The sequence below is a fragment of the Thrips palmi genome, unplaced genomic scaffold (genome assembly GCF_012932325.1).
Source record: "Thrips palmi isolate BJ-2018 unplaced genomic scaffold, TpBJ-2018v1 HiC_scaffold_5, whole genome shotgun sequence".
Lineage (NCBI taxonomy): Eukaryota > Metazoa > Arthropoda > Insecta > Thysanoptera > Thripidae > Thrips > Thrips palmi.
Genome location: NW_023144632.1, coordinates 3,468,692 through 3,494,650, shown reverse-complemented (window position 1 = coordinate 3,494,650; position 25,959 = coordinate 3,468,692). Strand labels below are relative to the sequence as shown.

General features: G+C 48.8%; 1 protein-coding gene and 1 long non-coding RNA gene across 2 annotated transcripts; one reads left to right on the top strand and one right to left on the bottom strand.

Moving 5' to 3' along the window:
* Window positions 1–704: 704 nt before the first annotated feature.
* LOC117650772 lies at window positions 705–24,844 on the top strand. Its single transcript, XM_034394374.1, is given in 11 exon segments — window positions 705–896; window positions 1,418–1,587; window positions 2,229–2,345; window positions 3,377–3,553; window positions 19,131–19,350; window positions 19,767–19,986; window positions 20,980–21,097; window positions 21,099–21,164; window positions 23,719–23,861; window positions 24,062–24,287; window positions 24,719–24,844. Coding segments are annotated over 10 exon segments (1,419 nt in total). The 5' UTR covers window positions 705–896; window positions 1,418–1,581.
* Window positions 11,920–13,774, bottom strand: LOC117651425. Its single transcript, XR_004588101.1, has 6 exons — window positions 13,643–13,774; window positions 12,980–13,093; window positions 12,714–12,892; window positions 12,449–12,628; window positions 12,192–12,363; window positions 11,920–12,109 (listed from the first exon to the last, which is right to left on the bottom strand). It is a non-coding gene; the product is annotated as an uncharacterized LOC117651425 (long non-coding RNA).
* Window positions 24,845–25,959: the final 1,115 nt, after the last annotated feature.

Here is a 25,959-nt window from a genome sequence, read left to right as displayed (position 1 = left end):
ACACACTCGTTCTTCTCCGTTATTTCCATCACCTGAACAAAATGAGCCCAGCTAGTACAAAGTCGAACAACTTAAAACTTTCAACAATTGTGACTCTACACATTACTTTTCTGTAGGATGGATCCACTTGTAGTAGTGACATCGCCTCCACTGCTTCCAAGTGTAGGACAATTACTCACTTTCAGGCGTTGACCAAAATGTCCTACACTACCAAGATCCTGCTGAGCCTTTTCTTCGTAATACTTAGTATTAAGACAGCGCAGCGAGTAGTAGCCTATGGTGAACCTATAGTATCACGACTAGAAGCGTACGGCAGCTTTGTTCATCTATCGGTAGCCATTGATTTATCATAATGCCCAAATTTAAATGTTAGGCACAGTGTGGTCGACTCTTGCACGGGCACTAGCACATTTTTGTCCTCGCCTGCAAGTGTGTACTTGTCCGACACTTCTTGGATTGGCAGTGTGCAATATGCTCACTTTGAGCTGTCATAGCTTGGACGTGAATACAAGGGGCCCAGCGTCGGTGCTTTTCCACGGACGCCAGACATCCCCGCCGCCTGCCTATTTTATTTTTACATGTGTGCGGTAATGAATCGAGATGTGATGTCATTTCTTCTGGTCATCAGCGGAAAGAAGATAAACTGAAGTACTACGAGAAGCTCCAACAACGGGAAAAAAACAACACATATGGCCCGGCACTGATAGCGCCACCTATCCAACACAGTGCGAAACCTTAAAAACAACCCAGCCATTTTGGGGGGTGTTGAACCCCTGCGACACCCAGGTTCGTGGTCACACGATTTTCTGCCTGTGGGGACAGTCCCCTCCGTATGTGCCTATCGAGTGTTGGGCATATTTCCGATCCCGGCTAGTAGCCACAACGTCATGTTCAAGGTATGCGTCTCGTTATGATAATTAAGTGCTCTGCCAAACGAAGTGTACTCTAGGAATTCAAGTGCTGACAAAGTATACCCCACCTAGAGCCAACCTGTCATGCACACTCCACCTGGAGTCAGCCTAGCATGTGCACTCCACGCTGGAGCATGCTCGCCAACTACACGCCAGGTGGCGTGCACCTGCATGCACATTGTTGCTCTGCTTTACAAGCAAAAGATAGGCGACTTCATCAACAGTGAAAATAATGCCAGGCTGACTCCAGCTGTACAGTACATGCCAGGTCTACATGCCAGGTCTACTCCAGGCGGAGTGTGCATGCCAGGACGACTCCAGGTGGAGTGTACATGCCAGGTTGGCTCCATGTCGAGTATACTAGTATGTCGACGAGTTTTATAGAGTAGAGAACTCGACTCTTTCTGGTGCGGAGTTTAATTCTCTACACTTGGACGTGTGGAGCTTACAGTCTGCACACGCGTGTTGTTGCATGCTGTTTAATACAGAGTTTCTCTGCTGTGCAGGCCACGATGCAGGCCCTGGCGGACAGCGGCCACGAGGTGGTGGACTTGAGCCCCTTTCCGCTGAAGCAGCCCCGCGCCAACTACACCGACGTGGACTTGTCGAAGGAGCTCCCGACCTACGTGAACAGCATGAAGTTCACCGAAATGGTGCACTCTGAGAAAAAATGACGGTAAATCCTGGATAATTTTTTTGCCAAACTTTACCGTACTTCAAAAACCAGTATCCTCCGTACAGTCTACAGTATTTACCGTACTTGTTTTACAAAATATTCCGTAGTCTTTTAACAGTAGTTACCGTTCTTCCGTACAGTTCATGCCGTAGGAAAGACCAGATCTGGTCCCATCAAAGGCCGCTTCCAAGAAGTGTCCACATCAGGATCTTGAAAAAAGGGGGTCGACCGACTGAAAAATTTTATTGCACCTTTCAATAGGTCTCGTCAAGACCTTTCCAACGAGTGGTCGGAAGAGGGGTCCAGGAGTCCGACTTCAGCAGTTGCGTACATCAGGAACTTGGAAAAAGAGGGTCAATCGACTGAACAAAATTATAGCAGTTTTTGATAGGTATTAAAAGTACGGGATTGCCGGGGGAAAATGTACGGGATTCCCTGTAAAAAAAGTACGGCGTTTCCTGTAAAAAAAGTACGGTATTGCCTGTAAAAAAACGACGGCATTGCCTGTTAAAAAAAGTACGGTGAAGTCTGGAGTAATCAGTACAGGATTTACCGTGATCTTTTCTCGCAGTGTGGACTTTGACTTGATGGGATTGTTCGACTTGCTCGATAGAAATACTGGGCCCGGCCTTTGCCGCAAGGTGTTCCAGACCAAGCAGTTCCAGGACATCATGAGTGGAGCCTACGGCAAATTCGACGTTGTCTTCACCGAGATCTGCGGCTCTGACTGCTGGGCCGTGGTCGCCCACAAACTGCAGGTACGGCATGCATTGCGAAACCAAGGGTTTAGAACTCCACACTTGGAAAGCGGAGGTGTGGAATGAGCAGTCGCCGTAGGGAAGTGCAGAGTTTGCGCCATGCCAAGAGGTAGGGACTCTGGGAGCTTCTCCACATTCGAGGCGTGAGGATTGCAAACGCCACCCGTCCAAGTGTCGAGATTTACTCGTCACCAGGGAGTGAGGAGTTCTTCGCACTTGGTTGAACAGTGAGCATAAAGTTCACCCTTCAGCGCTGCTTCTCTACAAACTGAAGTGTGTACTCAGTATGCATCTACAGATGCATACTCATAAGTACACACCTACAGATGCATACCTAGCTGAGTACACATCTACAGATGCATACTTGGCTGAGTACACATCTACAGATGCATACTTACCAGGTATGCATCTGTAGATGTGTACTCAGCCAAGTATGCATCTGAAGATGTGTACTGATACTGGGCATTATATGGTGACAGTACACACCTACTAATGCATACTTGCCAAGTATGCACCTACAGATGCATACTTAACAGGTATGCATCTGTAGATGTGTACTCAGCTAGGTATGCATCCACTGCAAATGCAAAGGCGATACTTGAGTTCATTTTTCGGCGATACTATTGAGTATCGCCAATAAACGGCCTTACGGAAAAGTATTGCCTTCTGAACGGCGATACACAGAAGTATCACCAAAATTCGGCGATACTTTTTGGTATCGCCAAAACCACGGCATTGAACTAGGAACTTGTCCCCTTGATTTGTTTAGCGTTTATTGCCAAATTGTGGCAATACTCCGACGTATCGCCAAATTTTGGCGATACGTTTGTGTATCGCCGTTTTAAAGGCAATACTTTTTCGCAAGGCCGTTTATTGGCGATACTTCATTGTATCGCCAAAAAAGGTACCAAAAGTATTGCCTTTGGATTTACAGTGTCTGTAGGTGTGTACTTATGAGTATGCATCTGTAGATGCATACTGAGTACACACTTCAGTTTGTAGAGTTCATGCCCCTTGTCTTTGCCTACCAGATTCCCCTGATCAGCATCGCCACGCAGCCCGACTTCCCCCACATGCATGCGAGGCTTGGGTCCGTGGACAACCCTTCGTACCTCATCACGGCCTACGAGCTGATGGCCGGCAAGATGAACCTGTGGCAGCGGTGCCGCAACGTCCTCACCTACTTTGGAAGCATCCTCCTTGACAAGGTCAGTGATGCTGCAAAAGGAAGCTAAAGTAAGGCTTTGGAGTATCGGCACAAGTGGATACGGTCGCTGTGGCGACGGGCACGTCCATCTACTTCATGCCCAATTTTAACGTTTTGACAACCTCACTACCGTTTTGAGGTCAAACGTGACAAAATGTAGCACAATGCCCTAATACACGTTTAATAACACCTTAACACAGCGTAATACCGAGTACTCTGTATATGATTTCTTGATGTGTATCGGGAAAAAAATTAGCTCGGAAAGGAGCTCTCGTCTCCATGAAAGGGGAAAAGAATTCAGGAGAAGGTCCGAACTGAAGTGTAGCACATTTCTAAGGGCTCGGGCCGAATGCGAATCGATTATGGTGCGCTGGCGTCGGCGTCCTTTGGGCTTTTAATCTTCGAATCTACCGGTCCCGGTCGATATTCCATTGCGAGTCCTCGGCCGAGACGCTCGCCCCTTCTCAGCGCCTCGAGACAGCCATGCAGTGCTCAAAAGGGACGTCGTCAGCTGTCACCAGCCAGATGAAGAGGAGGCGTGGCAGCAGACTGGTTCCAAAAGTCTTTTTCGTCGCTCTGTCACGCCCCTATGACGCACTCCCCATGATTGCGAGAGAGGCAGAGCGACGGCAACGACTCTCGGAATCAGTCTGCAGTGCCCACGACGGGGTGACTGGTGACGGAGGGAAGGCCCAGGCCGAACACTCCAGAACGGCCAGCCAGCTCGCCATGGCGCCTTCGCCTTCGGTCCCGCGGGCCGTGCTCGCGGTCGCCGTGGTGTTCTTGTGCAGCACCGGGGCGCTCCCCTCGCCCCGGAACGCCTTCCGGACCGACAAGAAGGCCCCCACCGTGGCCGACGAGGCGAGGTTCATCCACGGCCTGCTGCAGCCGGCCCTGCTGCGCGCCGGGCCGTTCGCGCCCCACCTGGTGGTGCTGGGGACGCCGCGGTGGCTCGACGCCTTCCTGGCCATGCAGGCCGCGGCGGCCGTGTCGCTGCTGCCCACGCCGACCGGGCCGTGGCCGTCCCCCAGCACGCGGCTGCTCCTCGCCACGCCCAGCGTCGTCCTCGTGGTCGCCGAGGACGAGGCGGCCGCCCTGGTCGCGCGCCTGGCGGCCGTGCACCGCGACGTGGCCAGCCGGACGCTCCTCTGGACGGCCTACACGACCTCCTGGAGGCTGAAGAGCCTCCGCGGCATCGCGACCGGGGACTACTTCTTCCGCGTCATGCTCGTCGTCAGCGACGCCCGGCACGGCTCCACGTTGTACTCATTGTCCTCCGACTCCGCTTGGGTCCCCGGGGCCACCCAGTTCTACCCGCCGTGCTACTACACCGGCAACGCCACGACGGGCACCATGCTGTACATCCCCGCCAAGGCCAACATGGACCACTTCCTGTACAACCAGTTCGTGATGGCCGTCATCCGGCCGATGAGCAACATCAGCTTGGTGCGGAACGAAGATGGCGTATGGAAAGACGTGGCGAAGATTTGTCGCTTCGATCTGATGACCTTGGATTACCCGCTGCGAATTCAGAGCACCACTCTGTCGGACGCGTTCCCGTGGGGGTTGGACAGTGTATTGGCCCTGGTCCCCGCCGGCATGGGCAAGGGCAGCTGCGTCGCGGACGCCGTCACCAGGGAGTTGACCGCGGCGGTGTGGGTCGCCACGGGCTTGTCGTTCGTCGGGGTGGCCGTCGGGCTGTGGCTGCTGGGCGGGCGCAACACGGCCTTCCTGGACGCCCTGGCCTCTCTCGTGGCGCAGCCTGGGTCGCCGGTTGGGCAGGGCGCGCGGCCTCTCTTGGCAGCCTGGCTGCTCTGCTGCGTCGTCCTGTCCTCGTCGTACACCGGCAAGCTGCTGTCCGAGCTCTTCGAGCAGTGCCCCTCTAGGGAAATCCAGACGCTGCACGAACTGGCAGGGTCTAACCTCACTCTGTACAGCCAACCGGGAATCCTCATTAGTACACTGTTAAAAATTCGTGGAGATTTTCTAGGCCATTGGGCAAGTAAATTCACTTGCCCCCGCAGGAAAGTGTCATTTTTGGCCCAGTGGGCACTGAAAGGGACATTCCATTGCCCAAACTGGAAATTAAATGTTCATTTGGAGTAGGAAATTTGGCAGATTGGAGTAGGAAATTTAGCATCCCAAACATGAAAATTCGTGTTTGGGCATGGAAAGCATGCGTTGCCTGCCCACAGAAGGAAATTTCGTTCCCCATTGGAACAGGGAAACAGGGCTGATTTGGCGGGCCTTGGCTGCGGCGATGCGTGCACGGCCGTTTTTGCCGTTTTCACCACTTTACCGCGTTAGTTGGTAAACCACTTTCCAGCTGAAGTAGTCGTCTTAACGACAAAACTCCAACGCGTACTTAAAGAGTAAGGTTGAAGGATCAGCAAATAAGCTCCTTGGGCCGAATTGATACTTACAAAATGAGATATTCACATTTTTGTAACTTGTTTACATTTTTTTCGGCGTTTTCAGGCCAGAATCGCCGCGCCCGAACGCGGATGAGCCATTTAAAACAAGTTACAAACATGTCCATGACTCGTCCTGTGGGTTTCAAATCTTCAAAACGGGCTTATTTTCTCGAAGAGACAACATTACTCTAGAAGTACACGTACAGGATTTGTGCATAAGATATCTACTTTAGCTAGAAAGTGGGTTTCTAGGAACCACAAAAAAACAACAAACAACGGCCGTGCACGCATCGCCGCAGCCATGGCCCGCCAAATCAGCGCCGTTTCCACCCCCTGATCGAGACACAGTAACGACCTGGACTCACTTTATTGCCCACACAATTGAAAATCTCTATTGTGGGCAAGGAAGGGCTGCTTGGCTTGCCCACAGCAGGAAATTCCGTGAGGTGAGCAGCTCAAGGAGGAGGCGGCCTCCTACTTGGTGGAGTCACTAGGACTAACGACACTTCAGCTGACAGGCGAAGGGGCAGCGTAGTGGTTAGCGAGGCCGGCCTTCAATACAGAGTCTTGGGTTCGGCTCGCGGCGGGAACTTTTTAGGCACGAAGTAGCCTTATAGTATACCCAGGACTCGGCCGGCTCGAGATTTGATTTGTGTGGCCCTTTATGCATTTCGGAAGTTTTCTATACGATTTTAATGAGATTTTGCAGACTAGTAGAACTTTGAACGCTGATTCTGATGTTGAAATCTGGTCAGAAATTTGGTGGCCAATTTTGAGAAATTTGCTGTCAAAATCGCCGTTTCCATGGCAAAACTCGACTCGTCAAAGGAAAAAAAAGGGAGTGGGGGGAGCCGAGCCGGGGCGGACCAATAGCGGAGCTTCTTTTTGGGTCTGTACAGCTTACTCCAAAAGCTGAAAAAGCAACGTTCGAAATGAAAAATTTCTTTGACTGCAGGTAGACAAGATCGATACCTCAGAGTAAGAAACGCTCGGTTGCCGCGAACCGTTGGAAAGGCGCTCAGTCGCGGAGAACCCTGTGAAATCCGCTCAGTCGTCGCGAGCTGCCTGTAAAACGCTCAGTCACCGGGATTCATCCGAAAGCCGCTCAGTCGCTAGGAGCCAGACGAAACCCGCTCAGTCGCGGAGAGCCGGCCAAAAACAGCTCAATCGCATTGTGTAGCAGACTCGCATACTGTCACCAAATAATCATGATCTACAAAATCTGGGTACATTTCTAACGACGTTACTGTTGCCATAGAAAGCTTAAGGTTGCAGCTTGACAGGAGAACGGGACAGCTAGAGTGATTCCCTGATTTGTCTCAGTGCTTCAAGCTTTGAATCCTCTCCCTTGAAATAATTGGGGAAATGCGATTGAGCTGTTTTTGGCCGGCTCTCCGCGACTGAGCGGGTTTCGTCTGGCTCCTAGCGACTGAGCGGCTTTCGGATGAATCCCGGTGACTGAGCGTTTTACAGGCAGCTCGCGACGACTGAGCGGATTTCACAGGGTTCTCCGCGACTGAGCGCCTTTCCAACGGTTCGCGGCAACCGAGCGTTTCTTACTCTGAGGTATCGAGATGCAACAATAGAATTGGTGCCGGTTCGAACGCAGTTTTTCGGGTAGAACTATCCAATAATACTTCTTGATTGGAGTGTTTTTGGACATGCGCAGTGTTGTTGTTGTGATTCAGTTAGCACTAGGACCACTTCGCTCCACCTCGCGACTTGCAGTGCTCATGTTCCTCGAACAAGACTCACCCGCGTTTCGAAACCATCCCTCCCGAGTTTATGAAGTTTGTCAAACCAACCGTCGTGGTGTTGATACGTTGTAAGGGAGAACTATTACACAGAATTGAAGAAAACATGACTAGAGAACCATAGCCTTTTGAAACAAGCCAAACAATTCAACGTTCACAACAATGGAGGGGCAGTTTTAATGCGCGACTGCTGGCGCTTTCAGCTTCGCGATTTTCGCAAGGGCGCAGACGCCAAGAAAATAGTTGCCAACCCGAGAAAATTAATTTACTGACTTCTTTCTGCTAAGAACATTTTAATCATGATGGACTTCAAAGATGTTCCATTGTCAGAACACTGCGGAATACATTAGCATTGGAATTTTTTGAATTTACCAGCATTTTGATTTCTTTTTATTGTCAAGTTTAAATTTCGACGGATGGCACATCGACCGCATTGGTACCACTTCTTCACAACCACAACTTCACAACACCACTTCTTTTCTTTCTCCACACTCTTACACAATAATCAAATTGACTTCGTGACTCCTAGGATTTCTTGAAATCGTATTTTTTTTTTCTAGCTCAATGTAAGCCTCATGAGACTTGGGGTCTTCCATTGCCCACACACTGAAATTTCAACTGTGGGCAACTGTGGTAGCTTTCGTAGCCCAAATAGGAAATTTCCTTTTTGGGCAAGGGCGGTTGCGTTCGTTGCCCACAGGAGCCTGAAAATTGCTATTCCATAGAATCGCGAATTTCAGTGCCCAAAGCAATAGGAAATTTGCAGTCCGGGGACATTAGATAGGGCGTTTCATTGCCCACAGCACGAAATTTCCATTTATATTTTTTTACAGTGTAGCGTCTCAAACTTTACCGAAAAAGGTGTCAAGTTCAAAGACTTGCCGAACCCGATGACGGAAAGCTTGAATTGCGTGGTCAATCGAACCGCCGCCGTGTTGCTGTCGCGGTCCTCGCTCTTGTCGCTGGTGCCGTACGGCAGGTCGTTGGTGGGAGTGCACATGTTCTCCACGCACTGGTCCTTCCTCACCACCGCCACTGTGGGCTTGAAGGGCTCGCCGGCGGCCAGGGCCTTCCGCGTGACGTCGAGCCGCTTCAGGGCGGCCGGCCTTGTCCCCTTGGTCATCGACCGCTTCCGGAACAGGAGCGACACTTGGCAGCACGACCTGGCGAGGGCGCGTGCGCAGCAGCACGAGCCCCGTAGGGCGGTGCCGCTGGACCTCGCCAAGCTCCGAGGGTGCTTTCTGCTTCTGGGCGCCGGCCTCCTGGTGGCCACCGCCGCCTTCGTCGGCGAGCTCCTGTTCTTTTGGTGGAATAGAGCCAGGTCCACCAGGTCTACCAGATCTACCATGGCAACTAGGGCTACTACCATGGCCATCAGGGGCAGCATGGCAACCAGGGCTTCTACCATTACCACCAGGAGGGCTACCAGGCTTTCCATGGCCAACGTGACCACCATGGCCTTCAGGGGCACCATGACCACCAGGGCTACAATAGCCACCATGGCCACCAGGCCCACCATGGCCACCAGGCCCACCATGGCCACCAGGCCCACCTTGGCCACCGGGCCTACCATGGCCACCAGGCCCACCATGGCCACCAGGCCCACCATTGCCTCCAGGCCCACCATGTCCACCAGGCCCACCATGGCCACCAGGCCCACCATGGCCACCAGGCTCAACAGGGCCACAGGACCACCATGGTCACCGGGGCCATCAGGTTCAACCGAGCCATACTAGTGCCCTCAGAGAACAGCAGTTCGCGGGTGGCACTTCGCCGAGGGTCATTTCACTTCGAGAAAATGGCGAGGGGGTAAACACTTGCGTAATACCCTGTACACAAAAGCCGGGTATTACGCCGTAATACGCGTAATAGTAATACATTTGGGGATCAAAAGTATCAAAAAATGTCATTTTTCAATGAAATCGAGGCGTAATACATGCGTAATACAAGTGTAATACCCCGTAATAGGGAGTAGTCTGTACTAGGTTCACCGGAGTGTTTACCCCCTCGGAAAATGGTGTATACTGTCTGCTGACCCCATTGCATTTCAACATTGATTCTATTGCCAATCTCACGAAATGCGTGCCCAAAATGTTGCAAATAGGGCAAATTAACGTACTTGTGCTGGCTTTCAGGCTGGACTGTGACAAGGCAATGACTGGGGTGAGGTGTGCCCTCACTGTGGCAAAAAGGTACGGAAAATCCTGTTAATTTTTTTGCCAGGATTCTCCGTAGCCCTCTTATCAATATTCTCCGTAGGCTCTTACAGTATTCTCCGTAGGGCCGCACAGTATTCTCTGTAAATCCGCACAGTCTTCTCCGTAGGACCTCGAAGACTGTATAGTCCTACGGAGATCACTGTGCGGTCCTACGGAGAATACTGTGCGGTCCTACAGAAAATACTGTAAGAGCCTACGGAGAATATTGATAAGGGGCCTACGGAGAATTACCACAAGCTGTTTACAGAATTTTCCGTAGCTTTTTGCCACAGTGCTGTATGTGTGCGCTGATGGGAAGGCACGCCCACTCCTATAGGGCGTGCCTTCCCATCAGCGCACACATACAGGGCACGAGCGGCCCCCTTTGCCCGCACGAGAAGGTCACCGTCCTGCGTCGCAAGGGCACGCGGACGGTGAAAGGCGAGCAGGATGGGGCGCGGGGTCTTGGCTATGGCTGCTACCGTAGAACGGGGTAATATGAGACATGAAGGAAAATCGAGACAAAGCGCACTTTTTTCGGTTTTTGTCGTGTTGCTGTCTAGCGGTTGTTCAGAAGTCCGCCGTGAATTTTTTTTCGTGATCTCGGAGGCCTTGGCAACTCACGGGAAACGCACGAAGGCTATCAGAGACTCGCCAGGGTTATTAAGAACCAAAGGAAAAACCTCTAAATTCTAACAAGTTTTATAAAGTTAGTAAAAACCTCCATAGAAACCACGGTTAGAACTCGGGTTCTCGTCCGAACGAGGTTTAAATCTGTAGGCAATTATGTCAACATAATCAGGACAAAATTTGGTTCCGTTATGTCTACTCCCGGGCTGCCTGTTCCAGATGGAATACAATTTTGTTGCCTTGCAGGGAAAATAGAGACACCTCTTTTCGCTTGAAACATGAGGCCAAACATACTCCACTGTTAATAATTTTAAGTAACAATGATTTTAACACTAATTTGTTTTACTATCTGACCGGCATCTATGCTCTTCGTTCAGTATTTTCATGTGACAGGCACAACTCATGCCTTTTTATACATTTTTCAGCTCTCTTTTGTGACACCTATTTTGCTTCCCTCCAGATTTCATATCGTCTCCTTTATAGTTGCCAATCATCTTTAAAATGAGTGAAAAGAACTTTGAAAGCTCCAAACCCGCCTAAATGAGTTATTTCTCCATACTTCTTTAACATTTCTTTCTTTTTTCTCATATTACCCCACATTGCAGGGAAATATGGGACGGCATTCCGAGGGTTATTGGAAGGTCCCTACTGCACCTAAAAATCTGAAATTTGGTGGGAGTGTAGCCAAAGGGTCAATGAACAAGTGATAAACACCTCAGTACGTCAAATTGAAATTAAAAGAGGAAAATTCACAAAAAAAAAACTCGAAATTTGTCTCATATTACCCCGTCCTACGGTACACTAGCTGGAGCGATCTAACGCTGCAACTGACTATGCTCTGTGGTGGCAAAACAATTTGGGGTGCACGGTAACACCGAGACATGCGATTTCTCCAGACCTTCCAGGTGACAAGAATCGGAGGCATTGCTTGACTTTTTTTCTCAAGAGAGGTCTGGAGAAATGAGATGGGCAGTCTTGCCAATCGGCAAGCCGCAGTCTGGGTTGTTTTCCGCTGAGCGCTCGACAAAACGCAAGTCTCCGGCGTCCGCCGGGCCACGCCCGGCCCGCTCCGTGAGGCGCGCGCCGGAGGATTAGCATGCTCCCCCCACCACTTCTCCCAGTGCGGCCTGGGGAAAAGTCAAGTCTCCGCCCGGCCATCGTCAGCAGCTCGGTCGCCTTTCTTCTTGCCCGTTCTCGCTGTTCGGCGATCGGTCGATGTGGATTTTGCATACGCACTGTTGCCTATTCTCATACTCTCTCTGACTTATCTGCAATTGCTTTCTCGCCATTTGGCGGTTGGTCGCTCTCGTTTCTGCATTCGTACTTTTGCCGTTCTAGCGGCCGTGGCGGGGTTTTTAGCAAAGAAATGGGTCGAGATTGAAATGTACATTTATTGATGTAGTTAACACAGTAATTAATTTCATCAGTTAAAAAGAAAACTTGGCAGAAAGTTCTAATTTAAAAGTGTACTGTAGCTTAACTAAACACAAAGATTTTTCACATTTCGCTGAAATAGTTCATGCAGAATGTTGGTTGATATTGACATCTCTACACCACTTGTCTGAAATGAGGAAAATCAAAGATAAAATAAAATAAATGCATGTTATGTAAGTAATGATAATATGAGTGGAGAATCTACCTACATTTTGTTTAAATATTCCATAAAATAGTTGTTGTGATGAGTTGGACTGTGGACTGTGGACATGTCCTGATCAAAACAAAACAAAAGTTGTTTTCAGTGGCTGCTGCGGGAAACATGAAGTTATAAATGTGGTGATCCTTAACTACATATTACTCCATTTCTTGATAAGTTGTCTGGAATGAGGACAATAAAAGAAAAACAATCAATAAATTAATCAATTAAATATGTTATGATAAAATAGAATAGGAGAGTACTCACATTTTATAAAAATAGTCCATAAAAGAAGATGCAGTGATGAGTTGGACTCTATCGACAATGTCGAGATCAGAACAAAACAAAAATAGTGTTCAGTGACTGCTTCGGGCAACTCAAAACCAAAATGTGGTGTCCAGAATCATAAACGAGGGCCACATATTGCTCCATCTCCAAATTACTTGTCTGAAATGAGGAGATTAAAAGAAAAACAATCAGATAAGTCATAATTTAAATAAGATAGGGTGAAACAAGAGATGAGTCTACTTACATTTATCTAAAATTGTAAACAAAGGGAGATGTATTGAAGTTAGTGACTCCGTCAATAACTGGAAGTCCAGAACAGACATATTTTTATGTTCTTGAGCTGTTGCCGCCCACTTCAAACAACAAGTGGGGTTCTCAATTATAATCGAATTATCATTTTCATGCCGCCTCTTCAATGTAACCCTAGAATTTAGTAAAAGAAATTAAAAACAAATCAAGACAACAGTATGAAGAGTTCTTCAAAAATAAGTGTAAAAGCGGATTACTTACATTGTAATTAAAGAGTAACGACATAAATTATGAGAAGCTCTGGATGGGCCGGCTTTAACCAAACTTAAGGCAGATATCAAACATAGCAGTTGTTAGCCAAGACTTTCTGGGGTGCTAGAACAAAAGAAATAAATTAGTATCGAAGAGAAGAGGTATTATCATACTAAAAATATAAGGTTTAGAAAATAGGGGGCAAAAGACCAGCTAGAGTGTGTTAATTTTTCAAGAAAACCCAATGACTTTGATAAGAGAAATACTTTGAGGGCAATTTTATTTGTTTGAAAGAAATTAGAATTTGTAGAAATAGAACAAACATAGCAACAACAGTCGATGAGGATTAAAAAGTACTGAAATAAATTGCTTTTGGACTTATGGCTGGAGAGGTTATGTTTCCTTTGGAGCAGATAACAACCATTCTTTCACTTCAAGCCAATCAGAAACTAAACCGAAAGCTTTAAATTACACAGTCTGTTTGCTACAAATTAAAATAACGAACACTTCACGGTAACATATAAATAATTGTTCATGAAACTAAAGAAAGGACCCGGCGAGAGTAGGCGACGAGACAGCCAACGCGGATAACGTTTGTCAATGTTTCCAATTTTAAAAATGTATTTTAAACAAATATTAAAACAAAATATAAATCAAATGCACATTACTTACCTTCTCATTCCTCCAAAACAACGATCTTAAATTGGTATTGAATACCGTGCTGGTCCGATCGTCCGACAAGAGATGCCACAGGCTAGGCCAGGCCACCGTAAGGGAGCAGGAGGGGAGGGGGAGGGGGGGAGACGACAGCCTACGGGGAACGGGAGGCGGAGGGGAGGGGGTAGTGAGCAGTGACGTAGCAGCCCGCCGGGCCCAGCCCAGCCGAGCCGCACCTGGGCGAACGCCATCCGGAGACTTGACTTTTCGCATAACCCCAGAATCCCAGCGCTCTCTTGACTTTCGATCTTGCGTTTCCGCAATGCTGTGTTGGAAGCTGCTAGTTGGCAAGTCTCGCTTGACAAAACGCAATGGCTCGGCGGATTCGCAAGATGTCGCTGGAGAAAATTGTCAAGTCTACACTTGCCCACAGAGAATCGCATGTCGCGATGTTACCGTGTGGGGCGCGGTATGGTGAGGTAGTTTTGTGGAGACAAGTCGAGTTGGTGCTGCTGTGAGGTAAGGCTCTCCTCACGGTAGGCAATCCACTCCTCGAAGATCGATTACTGGCACATTCCACACCATGCCATCTGGCCTTTTCTTAGACTCTACGTAGATGGTGATTGGCTGAGCGATAGCGAAGCCTGTTACTCCAGTGGGGTTGAAAAGTTTTGTCTGTCTGTCTGTCGGTCTGTCTGTCGGTCTGTCTGTCCGCACTACTCCTCCTGAACGGCTCGGCCGATCTCGGTGAGATTTTGCACACTTCTTAGGTATGTCCTTGGCTCGGCACACGCGAAATTTCACTATCCTAGCTCAACTGCACTGTTAAAAAAGTTATGAATTTTCAAAGCAATTTTGATGACAATTTTACGAATACGGATATGAATTTTACAAACATTGCAATTTTCATAACTTGATGCGAAAATTCGAAACAATTTCGTAAAATTGACAATTGTTGGTAATTTTAAAACCATGTTCTGAAAATTGCGAATCTTAAATGTTGATTTTGAGCACACAATAGTAATTTTCCGAATCCGATTGTAAATTTCATAACTAGCTCAAGAGGCGTGGCCAAGGGGCGCTGGTAGAGTCATCAGTAGCTGACCCTTCGCCTCCCGTGGGACGTGGTAGCACAGCGGTAAAGAGCGTGCACAACAAGTCAAAGATCCCGGGTTCGAAACCCGCTGATCAAAAGCAGATTCGGTTCAATAAATGGCATAAGGCCGCTTGGGTGTTCATATACATGAACACTTAGTTGTCCTTTTGCTTAACTGCTCTAAAATGACCTCGCAAACGCGAATATGAATTTTCATAACATGATATGAATTTTCATAACGTGATTGTAAAACAATTTACAATCATTTGTGATTTTAATTTTCATAACAATTGTTTGTGAAAAAAAATGCCAACCAATGTTATGAAAATTACAACTGATTTTTTTAACAGTGTGGTTCAGTTTTCATAGGCGAAAAACACTTAAAAAACGGCGAAAAATAGAGATTTCTGCAGAGAGACCACTTCTGTCTTGGAGAAAGGGGGGTCTGGGGGGCGGAGCCCCCAGCCTCGACAAGTTAAAAAGTGACAAGGGTCAAGATCGTGTTATCTGTAGATAAAACAACTCTATTTACAATGTAGGGGGGTCTGGGGGGCGGAGCCCCCCCGCATTCAACAAGTTAAAAAATAACCGACAACGGACAAGCCATTGCCTGCCGCAGGCAGGCTAGCGCCGCAGGCCAAGGTAGGTACGCCAGGCGTGGATTGGAGGAACAGGCAGCGAGACATCGCGAAAAATAGGTTTACGCCAGACCCCGTCTTGTCGTAACAGGCCCCGGTCTCCTCCTGTTCTCCATCACGCCTGGCGTACCTACCTGGCCTGCGGGGCTGGGCCCGCCTGGCGGCAGGAATGGCTTGGTCCGTTGTCGGTTATTAAATTGTTGATGCTGGGGGGCTCCGCCCCCCAGACCCCCCCTACATTGGAAAAAAGGTTTTTTATTTTTCGATAAAACGACTTGACTGGTATTTTCCTTGCCGGAAAGGCTCCGGGTGCCCCCCAGACCCCCTTTTCAGGAAAAAGTGGGGCACGCAGAAACCACGCGAAAAAGGGCCCCCAGAAAACTTTTAACCAACTGGAGGTAAATTTTGCTTGCCAGCCAAGGCTCCCCTTAAAAAAGTGTTCAAAATTCAGAAAATGCCAGCCTTCAAAGTTTGTGGGGAAGCGAAGGACCACAGGGAAAGGCAGCGACAGACCCACGACAGACAAAATTTTCAACCCACTGGTTAACGGTTCGGTATCGCCCCAGCCAAAAAGATGGTTTGGGGGCCCATGTAAAATTCGTCGATCTTAATTTATCCAGTTAGGAATGACCAGCATTTTTCTTGCTCATAAGTTCAGTGAATGGCAATTGTTTGCACCTATTTTTCCGTATTGGAAAATTTTGGTCTAAGGGGCGGAAAATTGTTTCAACCCAGCGACAAGTACATGTTAAAACAATAGAAATCGAATATTTCCTCTTACTTGGTGGTCTGAATTTGAAATTCCATAAAATGGTCGAATTTTACAGACCACCCGTCTGAAAAGTTTGATGTTGTCTAAATTTTTAATTTAGGGGCTGCAAGTCTGAATTTTTTGAGCGATGGTTCAATTTTTGTTACATTGTCGTCCGAAAAATAACCATTAATTTGTGGAAAGGAAAACGAGTGAAAAAAACCCGGTTTTTCCCCGACACGAATCTCCGAACTTTAAAAACCACCCGGGGGGATTAAAAATACGTTTAGGGGCCCCTAAAAGCATGAGTTTGGGGGGGCTCCAATGGACACATCCCCTCCCGCGGTGGCCTGTGCGATGGAGACGGGTAAAATTCCGCTGAAGGCGAAATAGCATTTTTTTACCTTTTCCAATGGTTTTGCCACCGATCGCGGGCCCTATTCTTTGATAAAATTCCGTTTTTGGGCTGGGATTTTGTAAAAATTTTTCCAAGTATTTTTGAAAGGGCATGGCGCACCAAAGCAAATTTAGGTTAATAATGCAGTTTAAGCTAAATAACAAGAATACAATTTCACTTCTCGCGCATTCCACGGGTCGGCGGGGGTTTGGGGCTAAGGGCCGCTCTCCCTCGCAATTCAGAGCCCCACCCAGCTCTTCCTACCTTTCCAATAGGAGCTTGCCGGGGGCCTAATTTTTGACCAAACTTTCCTTCTGAGCGCCACGATAAACGATGGCAAAAGTTCACCCGATTTGTGCTCTCCAACGGGGCATATTTTAGTGCGACTGCTCAATTTTCCGACGACTTGTCTAAAATAACCGACGGGAAAATTTTTTAAACACATTTTGATCTGAAAATTGGGCAACGTCGTCTGACTTTCGACCGCGGTAAAAATTTTGTTGAAATTCAGACTAAGTTTTAAATCGACCCAAAAAATTATGAATTTTAAGTAAATTTTTTTAAAAGTGTACTGCGCGAGTTCTTCGGCGAGGACACGCCACCCATCTCCGAGCTGGTGAAGAACACCAGCCTGGTGATGGTGAACCGGCACGTGAGCGTGCACCCGGCGCGGCCCGTCAACCCCAACGTCATCGACGTGGGCGGCATCCACCTCCGGGACGAGCCCAGCCTCGCGAACATCCCGCCGGTACGCCAACACTGTGAAACCGAGTGCGGAGGAACCCCAGGCGTGGAATTTTCAATCTCCGCAATAAGAAGTGCAGAGTTGCAGTCCATTACTTTCACTGAGGTGTTCTCCACGACTGCAGCATGCCAAGCGAGAGGGCAACTGTGAGCTTTTCCACGTTTCAAGTGTGGGGACTGCACACTCCATCTAGAGTGGAGATGAACTACTCTGCACAAGAAAGTGTGGAGTTGTCCACACTGGTGTAAATGCCATCAGGATTTTCTGATTGAATTTCTGATTTCCAATCAGAAATCAGGATTTTCCTGATTGATTTTCTGATTTCTGATTGTCAATCAGGAATTCTTTCTGATTTCTGATTGTCAATCAGAAAAAATCCTGATTGAGTACCGACATCAGAAAATTCCTGATTTCTGATGTCTGAGTGCCAATCAGAAATTTCCTGATATTTGATTTCTGATTGGCAATCAGAAAATTTCTGACTGCTTTTCTGATTGCTGATTGCCACTCAGAAATCAGAAAAGAAAATCAGGAAATTTTGATGGTGTCAAAGTACAGATGCCTATAAAATGGAAAGTATTTGCGGTATCGGGTTCAAATTTGGTATGTGACATGTTCAGCCGATTTGACTCACTGTGGCAAAAAGGTACGGAAAATTCTGTTAATTTTTTTGCCAGAATTCTCCGTAGCCCTCTTATCAATATTCTCCGTAGGCTCTTACAGTATTCTCCGTAGGGCCGCACAGTATTCTCTGTAAGTCCGCACAGTCTTCTCCGTAGGACCTGGAAGACTGTATAGTCCTACGGAGATCACTGTAAGGTCCTACGGAGAATACTGTGCGGTCCTACAGAAAATACTGTAAGAGCCTACGGAGAATATTGATAAGGGGGCTACGGAGAATTACCACAGGCTGTTTACAGAATATTCCGTAGCTTTTTGCCACAGTGCTAGGGCCATTTTAATTTCATACACATCGGATCATCTTTAGTAGCATATCGAGGCCTGATCACGAGCTATCGAAAATCGGACTTCAGATTTGGATCGGACTCAGTTTTGAACCCCCAGAGAAGTTATCATCAATTTTGAATGTGCCCCGGCACGGTCATATTACCGATGTTTGAAGTTGTCTTACCAATCAGAACTGTCCACTCAGGAAAAAACACAATCAGAAATAGTCAATCAGAACTGGTACCAATCAGAAATCATCAATCAGAGGTGCGCGAAAATACATCAGGATTTACCAATCAGAAAATATCCTGATTGACCAATCAGGAATTTCCTGATTGAAATCCTGATGAATTTGACACCAGTGCACACTTGGTTTCACCGTGCTGTCGTCACCCGTGTTGTTCGTCTTTTAGCGCCTGTGAGGAAGGCCACACTGGTAAAACAAAGGCATAAAAATTACGCCTTAGGGCATAAATACTCTTTTACGCCCTTGGAAGGGCATAAATCGTTTTATGCCCTTCGGAAGGGCGTAAATGGTAAAGGAATTTCCAAGCAAAATTTTAATGCCCTTCCCAAAGGCATTAACGATTTATGCCCTTTGACGGTCAATTATTCGTGCAAGACATCCGCTTACTTCCTTGATGTTGACGTTGATGTTGACCTGTGGACCTTGATGTTGACCCTGACCTTGATGTTGACCCTGACCTTGATGTTGACCCTGACCCTGATGTTGACCCTGACCTTGATGTTGACCCTGACCTTGATGTTGACCCTGACCCTGATGTTGACCCTGACCTTGATGTTGACCCTGACCTTGATGTTGACCCTGACCCTGATGTTGACCCTGACCTTGATGTTGACCCTGACCTTGATGTTGACCCTGACCTTGATGTTGACCTTGACCTTGATGTTGACCTTGGCCTGACAGGCCATCCGCCAGTGGATGGACGGGGCGGAGGACGGCGTCATCGTCTTCTCGATGGGCTCGCTGGTGCGCTCCAACTCGCTGCCCCAGGCCGTCATCGAGGCCCTGCTGGCGGCCTTCGCCGCGCTGCCGCAGCGAGTGCTCTGGAAGTACGAAGGCGACGGACTGCAGCCGCCGGCCAACGTCAAGGTCGTCCCGTGGCTGCCGCAGCGAGACGTGCTGGGTGAGGCAGCGTACCCTGAGAATGTCTTTATCAATACCAAAGGAGATGCTCTGCTACACACTCCCAACTGAGAAATGCCATGCAGTCATAATACTGAGCTAATTCTCAGTACTTTACGACACAAGTCTGTCATAATACAGAGAAATTTGTTCGTAATATAAACTGGTCGTAATATAATCTGGTCGTAACTTACTGAGCCTCAACATAGGTTACTACCTTCGCTGCGCAGTCATAATACTAAGCTTTTTGTTCGTATTACGATGAAAAAGCTCAGTAGGATATTGGGATAGTGCGCTAGAGCATCAGAGCAGCGGAGACCGCAAATTCCACTTTTCAAGAGTGGAGTTCTTGGTTTCCCAGTGAGGCCCCAAAATAGTTTGAAAGGTTTAAAAAGGTGCTTCCTCTTTGTCTCGCAGCCCACCCGAAGGTGGTTGTCTTCATGACCCACGGCGGGCTCATGGGCACCACGGAGGCGCTGTCGCTGGGCGTGCCCATGGTGGGCATCCCTGTGTTCATGGACCAGGGCCCCAACATCCTGCTGTACCAGGAGATAGGCATCGCGCGGCAGCTGGACTACAGGACCATGACCAAAGACAGTGTCCTGGCCACCCTGCGAGAGTTCACCACCTCCGACAAGTATAGTACCGTCTCACAGTCAGTCGAGTCACTTGGAAAGCCGGCACAGCACCAAGTTTGTCCTATTGTGTGGAGAAATACTCACCTCCTGGTGGGGAGTAACTCCCCACACTTCGACGTGAGTTTGCAGTTTGAACATTGACCACCTCAGCCGGCTTCAAACGCGCTTACGCCAGCCAGCTAGCACTACTGGCAGATAGGTTGCCTGCCAATCAGGCGCCACCCGACAGTGCTGAAGTGATGCAATCTGTCACCTGCCATTGGCACAGGCCGGGCTCGGGAGAACACTGTCAAACGAAGAGTGGACAACTCCGAACGGGGCGGGGAGGGGGGGCGGCATTTGCAGACTCCACACTTAAAGTGTAGAGTTCGCCATAATTGCGCCATGCCAAGAGAAAGCCTCTGTGAGCTGCAAACTTACTCCTCAAGGTAGAGTTTTCCACACTTGGTTTAACTGTGGAGCCTCAGTCAGCACTCACCCGACCGAGCCCGACCAAAACCAAACAGACATAGACAATTGCTGATCATCTGCGAGTTCCCTCGAGAGACCCTTCACGAATACGTAGGAGGCTAGGCCGTTAGACTGTTGCAACCCGTAGGCTAGGGTGCTGGATTTGGACAATATCACACATGTAGATTTTGTCAGAATGTCAGGAATCTGTTTCAAATCCTGATCCAAATTCACGCACCTCTGAAATCTGAGAACTTTTTCTGACAATCTGAAAAAATCAGGCCATCATCAATATCATAACAAGTTTTCAGAATCTGAGCTTTCGGAAGTGCGTGAATTTTGATCTGGATTTCAGACACGTTTCTGACATTCTGACTAAATTAACACGAGTAGTGCACAGCTATACCCCACGCGTGTGAACAGTGTGCGAATGGAGCAGGGCGACACCCGCCGTGGTTCTCGTCGATACACCGGTCGGGCAGAGATGCCACCCACGCGCGCCTGACCGCGTTGACCGCGTTGACACACTTTGGCACCCCCAGGTTCCAGCGGCGCGCCAAGAAAGTGGCGGCGCGGTTCACGGACCGGCCTCGGCGCGCGGCGAGGGAGGCGGTGTGGTGGACGGAGTACGTGGTGCGGCACCGCGGCGCGCGCCACCTGCCGGCCGCTCGGCGCCGACCTGCCGCTGCACCAGTACCTGCTGCTGGACGTGGCCGCCGTCGTCCTGGCCGCCCTGGCCGCCGTGCTCCTGGCCGTCGTCACCGCCACCAGCAAGCTCACCGCCTCTCCGCCTCCGAGGCACAAGCCGAAGACTCAGTGACGGTGCCGAGACAGCCAAGTAGTGCTGATTACTGATTACCAAAGAAACTAATTTTGCGGGGACCTGCATAGTGGCCGGTTCATGGGACGATCATTTTGCGAAGAGAACCATCATCTCAATCGAGTAAACTTTGTGAGTGGGTAAATAAAGCTGCTCAGTTGAGAGTTTCACTCATTTTATTTCAATCGTAGACTTTCCTTAGAAGAGTTTGAAGTACGGACGAATGTCGTCCTTCGAGTCGTTTGCGGTCGTTCGCCGCTGACCACCGTGCTCACGCAGGCGCGTTGGAAGCACTTGGTCAGAGGGGCAGCTGACCCCCTATTCTTCGAGCTGCCGGGTCACTACCCCCTCAAATCTGACGGACCTTCCAGATAAATCAAATGTCCGAAGCGTAGCGGCAAACGCAACGCGTCGCGCGGCAGGGAATACACTTGCCTCACCCTCACCTACACATTGTATGCGCAACTGAAACTTCTTGAAGAAGCTCCAGGTATTATAGGAGTAAAATTGCTGCCATTTAAAGCGAGGAGTCTGACACTGTCAAGCCTATTCTTCGGGAAGGTCATATGGCTTGTTGTTTTAATAATTAAAACGAACTGCAAGTGGTGAGTGTAGAGGGAAGCAAAACGTCAACAATTTAGAAGCCTGTTACGAAGACGCGCGGTCTGGCGTAAACCTACCTTGTTATCTTAAGATCATAGTTAAAGGAATTTTTTGAAATGTGTATGTTTTTTTAAACTGCTTTACTGTTTTATTCACCTGTGAAAAATTGCTTTTCGTATTATATTATAATTTTTAAAAAAATACGATTTTAAGAAATCCTTGGAGTCACAAAGTCAATTTGGTTATCGTGTGGAGAAAGAAACAATAATGTGTAAAAGGGAAATGGGGTGGTTCGGCTACGAATGGCAGTGGTACCAATGTGGTCGATGTGCCACCCGTCAAAATTTAAACTTGGCAACAAAAAGAAATCAAAATGCCGGGAAATTCGAAAAATTTCAATGCTAATGTATTCCACAGTGGAACATCTTTGAAGTCAATCATTATTAGTTCGTGGGGCAAAGAAGGTGGGTTGGCACAGACTAGTCTCTTGGTTGGCAACAATCTCCTCGGCGTCCTGCGCCCTTGCGAAAATAGCGAAGCCGAAAACACGAGTAGTCGCTCATTAAAACTGCCCCTCCATTGTTGGATTAGTCGCGCATTAAAACTGCCCCTCCATTGTTGCTGACGTTGAATTGTTTGGCATGTTTCAAAAGGCTATGGTTCTCTAGTCATGATTTCTTCAATTCTGTGAAAAAGTTCTCACTCACAACGCAACAGCATCACGACGGTTGGTTTGACAAACTTTATAAACTCGGGAGGGATGGTTTCGAAACGCGGGTGAGTCTTGTTCGAGGAACATGAGCACTGAAAGTCGCGAGGTCGAGCGAAGTGGTCATGGTGCTAACTGAATCATCAGGAATGATTCTTCAACAAAAACAAAATTGTTTTATTGTCAGAAAAAAAAGTAATATTTGGAAAACTTTGTGTCAAGAAAAACGAACTTTTCTTTTATTTCTTTTCTGTATATATTTTTTCAAAAATTAATCAGATATAAATAGAAAATTTGTTTTACATGAATTTTTATGGACAGCTAACAAATATAAAACAAGAAAGACAGCAAAATGAATAGAGATTTCCAATGCTACAGTTGGTTACCTATTACGCATGTCCAAAAACACTCCGATCAAGAAGAATTGTTCGATAGCTCTACCCAAAAAACTGCGTTCGAAAACGACATAAATTCTATTGTTGCATCTTCTCTAGTTGCAGTCGAAGGTCGAAGAGATTTTTTTGATTCGAACGTGCTTTTGCAGCGTATGAAGTAAGCTGTACAGAAGCGAAAAGAAGCTCGGCGATTGGTCCACTCCGGCTCAGCTCCCTCCACTCCCTTTCCTTTTTCTTTGACGAGCCGAGTTTTGCCATGGAAACAGCGATTTTGACAGCAAATTTCTCAAAACTGACCGTTAACTTTTTAACCACATTTCAACATTAGAATCAGCGTTCAAAGTTCTACTAGTCTGTAAAATCTCAGTAAAATCCTATAGAAAATTTTCAAAATGCATAAAGGGCCACACGAATGGAATCTCGCGCCGGCTGAATCCTGGGGAAACTATAAGGCACTTCATGCCTAAAAAATAACTTGCTGTCCTTCTTTTTGTCCTTTATCAACAAATTTTCAAGGTTTAAACAAAATTTAAAAAATCCCCTGCGAGGTAGACAACCTCCAAAACAGCCCCCCTCCTCCGCTTTTTTGACGTGCTGACGCGCCTGGGTCACGTGGTCGGCTTTTTTGCGGAAGGGCCTGCACTGAGAAAACCTTACAAACTATTTAAGACCCAACAAAGAAAAGCAGCTTTGTTATAACAAAGTATTTTGTACATACATAAGCTTACAAAGAAAATAATTCGTAATTTCCCAGTCCAAAAAAACCATGGGGCATCCCATGAGCCATGGCGGTGCATGGGACGCCATGGGCACATTCTTTCTATGGGAACGATTCCCCGTGATTTTTGGAACAACTTCTCATGGTGTCTTGCGACTCATGGGGAAAAATTCCATGGAGTGTGAGTCATGGGAAGCACTTCCTTGCCTTGGCAGAGTCCCTTGTGAGTACAAAATGATGAGATCAGTGCCTGATCTGGATTTAATCATTTCACAGGAGAACTGTCACCCCCTAAACTTTTGACGCTACATCCGATTTTGCAATCATATTTTGTCTGGAGGGCACCGTTGACATGATATGACCTATAATTGAAAATTAGTCGGAGACTTTCAACGCACGAGCAGGACTGCCTTCCCATGGGAAGTCTGAACCCATGGAAAAGTTCACATCATGGGGGAGGTCCTCCCATGGTGCTAGGCCTGCACCATGGGAAACGACCTCCATTTTGCATGGCATGCCGCTTGTCCATGGTGCTGAACCGCAGTCTCATGGGATTTCAGTGGGCTGTCATGGGATTTGTGTCATGGGATCCCATGCAATCCATGGTTTTTTGGGACTGGGTTACGAACTATTTCTTCGTATAACACAGTAAATTAGTGTGTACTATGTATGCCCAAAATACTTCGTAAAGGTTTGAAGCGTGTGCTCTGCTCCTGCTCGTCGAACCGGCAGCCGCTGCGAGAGATCTCCTCAAGGGAACTTGAAGACCTCGGCGCAGGTGGGGGGAAGGAACGCACGCGTCCCTGCGGGACGTTGCCGAGGCTGGGCTCGTCCCTGACGTGTATGCCGGCCACGGAGTGACTCTAAACCCCACCCGCACACTGCGGGTTTTTCGCGTTTACGAGGCACATGGTTCAGCAAAAGTAAAATCTGACATTTCAATTTTGATTTGTAGTTATTGAAACAGCGAATTGAGCCATAAACGAGGAAGATCCGAAAAAAAATTGGTCGTTCCGTTTTTGCTGTGGTTAATCAGCTAGTCAGTCGCACGCTTCTTTGCCGGTTCATGGTTGCCGTGGTCGACCAGGTGACCATGGTGACTGATAGTGGCCCTGGTGGACCTAGTGGGCCTGGGGGCAATGGTAGCCCTTGCCCATGGTAGACACTGTGGGTCATGGTGGACCTGGCGGCCATGGTTGCCATGAAGGGCCTGCTCACTACGGTGGGTGGTCGGTCATGGTGCTTTCCCACCAGAGGAACAGGAGCTCGCCGACGAAGGCGGCGGTGGCCACCAGGAGGCCGGTGCCCAGAAGTATGAAACACCCCCGGAGCGTGGCGAGGTCGAGCGGCACCACCTTGCGACGCTCTTGCTGCGCGCGCACCCTCTCCAGGGCGTGCTCCCAAGTGTCGCTCCTGTTCTGGAAGCGGTAGATGACCATGGGCCCCAGGCCGGCCGCCCTGAAGCGACTCAAGGTCACGCGGAAGGCCCTGGCCGCCGGCGAGCCCTTCTTGCCCACCAGGGAGCTGGTGATGAAGGACCAGGGCGCGGTGAACGTGTGCACGCCGGCCAGCTCCTTGACGTGCGGCACCAGCGACCAGAGTGAGGACCGCGACAGCAACACGGCGGCGGTTCGGTTCAGCACGCCGTGCAAGCTCTCCGTCACCGAGCCCCGGATGTCCTGGAACTTGATGCGTTTGCCCAAAAAGTACGAGTGCCTGCGCAAGATCATTCCAGTCTGAATGTGGAGAGTGAGATTGGACTCGGCCAGTTCCGTCATCGTTTGGATGTCCCGGGAGGGGCACTGCTCGAAGAGCTCGGACAGCAGCTTGCCGGTGTACGACGAGGACAGGACGACGCAGCAGAGCAGCCAGGCAGCCAACAGGGGCCGCCGGGTGACTGGCGACCCAGACTGCGCCACGAGAGGGGCCAGGGCGTCCAGGAAGGCCGTGCCGCGCCCGCCCAGCAGCCACAGCCCGACGGCCACCCCGACGAACGACAAGCCCGTGGCGACCCACACCGCCGCGGTCAACTCCCTGGTGACGGCATCCACGAGGCAGCTGCCCTTGCCCATGCCGGCGGGGACCAGGGCCACCACACTGTCCAACCCCCACGGGAACGCGTCCGACAGAGTGGTGCTCTCAATTCGCAGCGGGTAATCCAAGGTCAACAGATCGAACCGGCAGATCCTGGCGACGGCATCCCACACGCCATCTTCGTTCCGCACCAAGCTGATGTTGCCCTGCCGCTGGAGGATGGCCATCACGAACTGGTTGAAC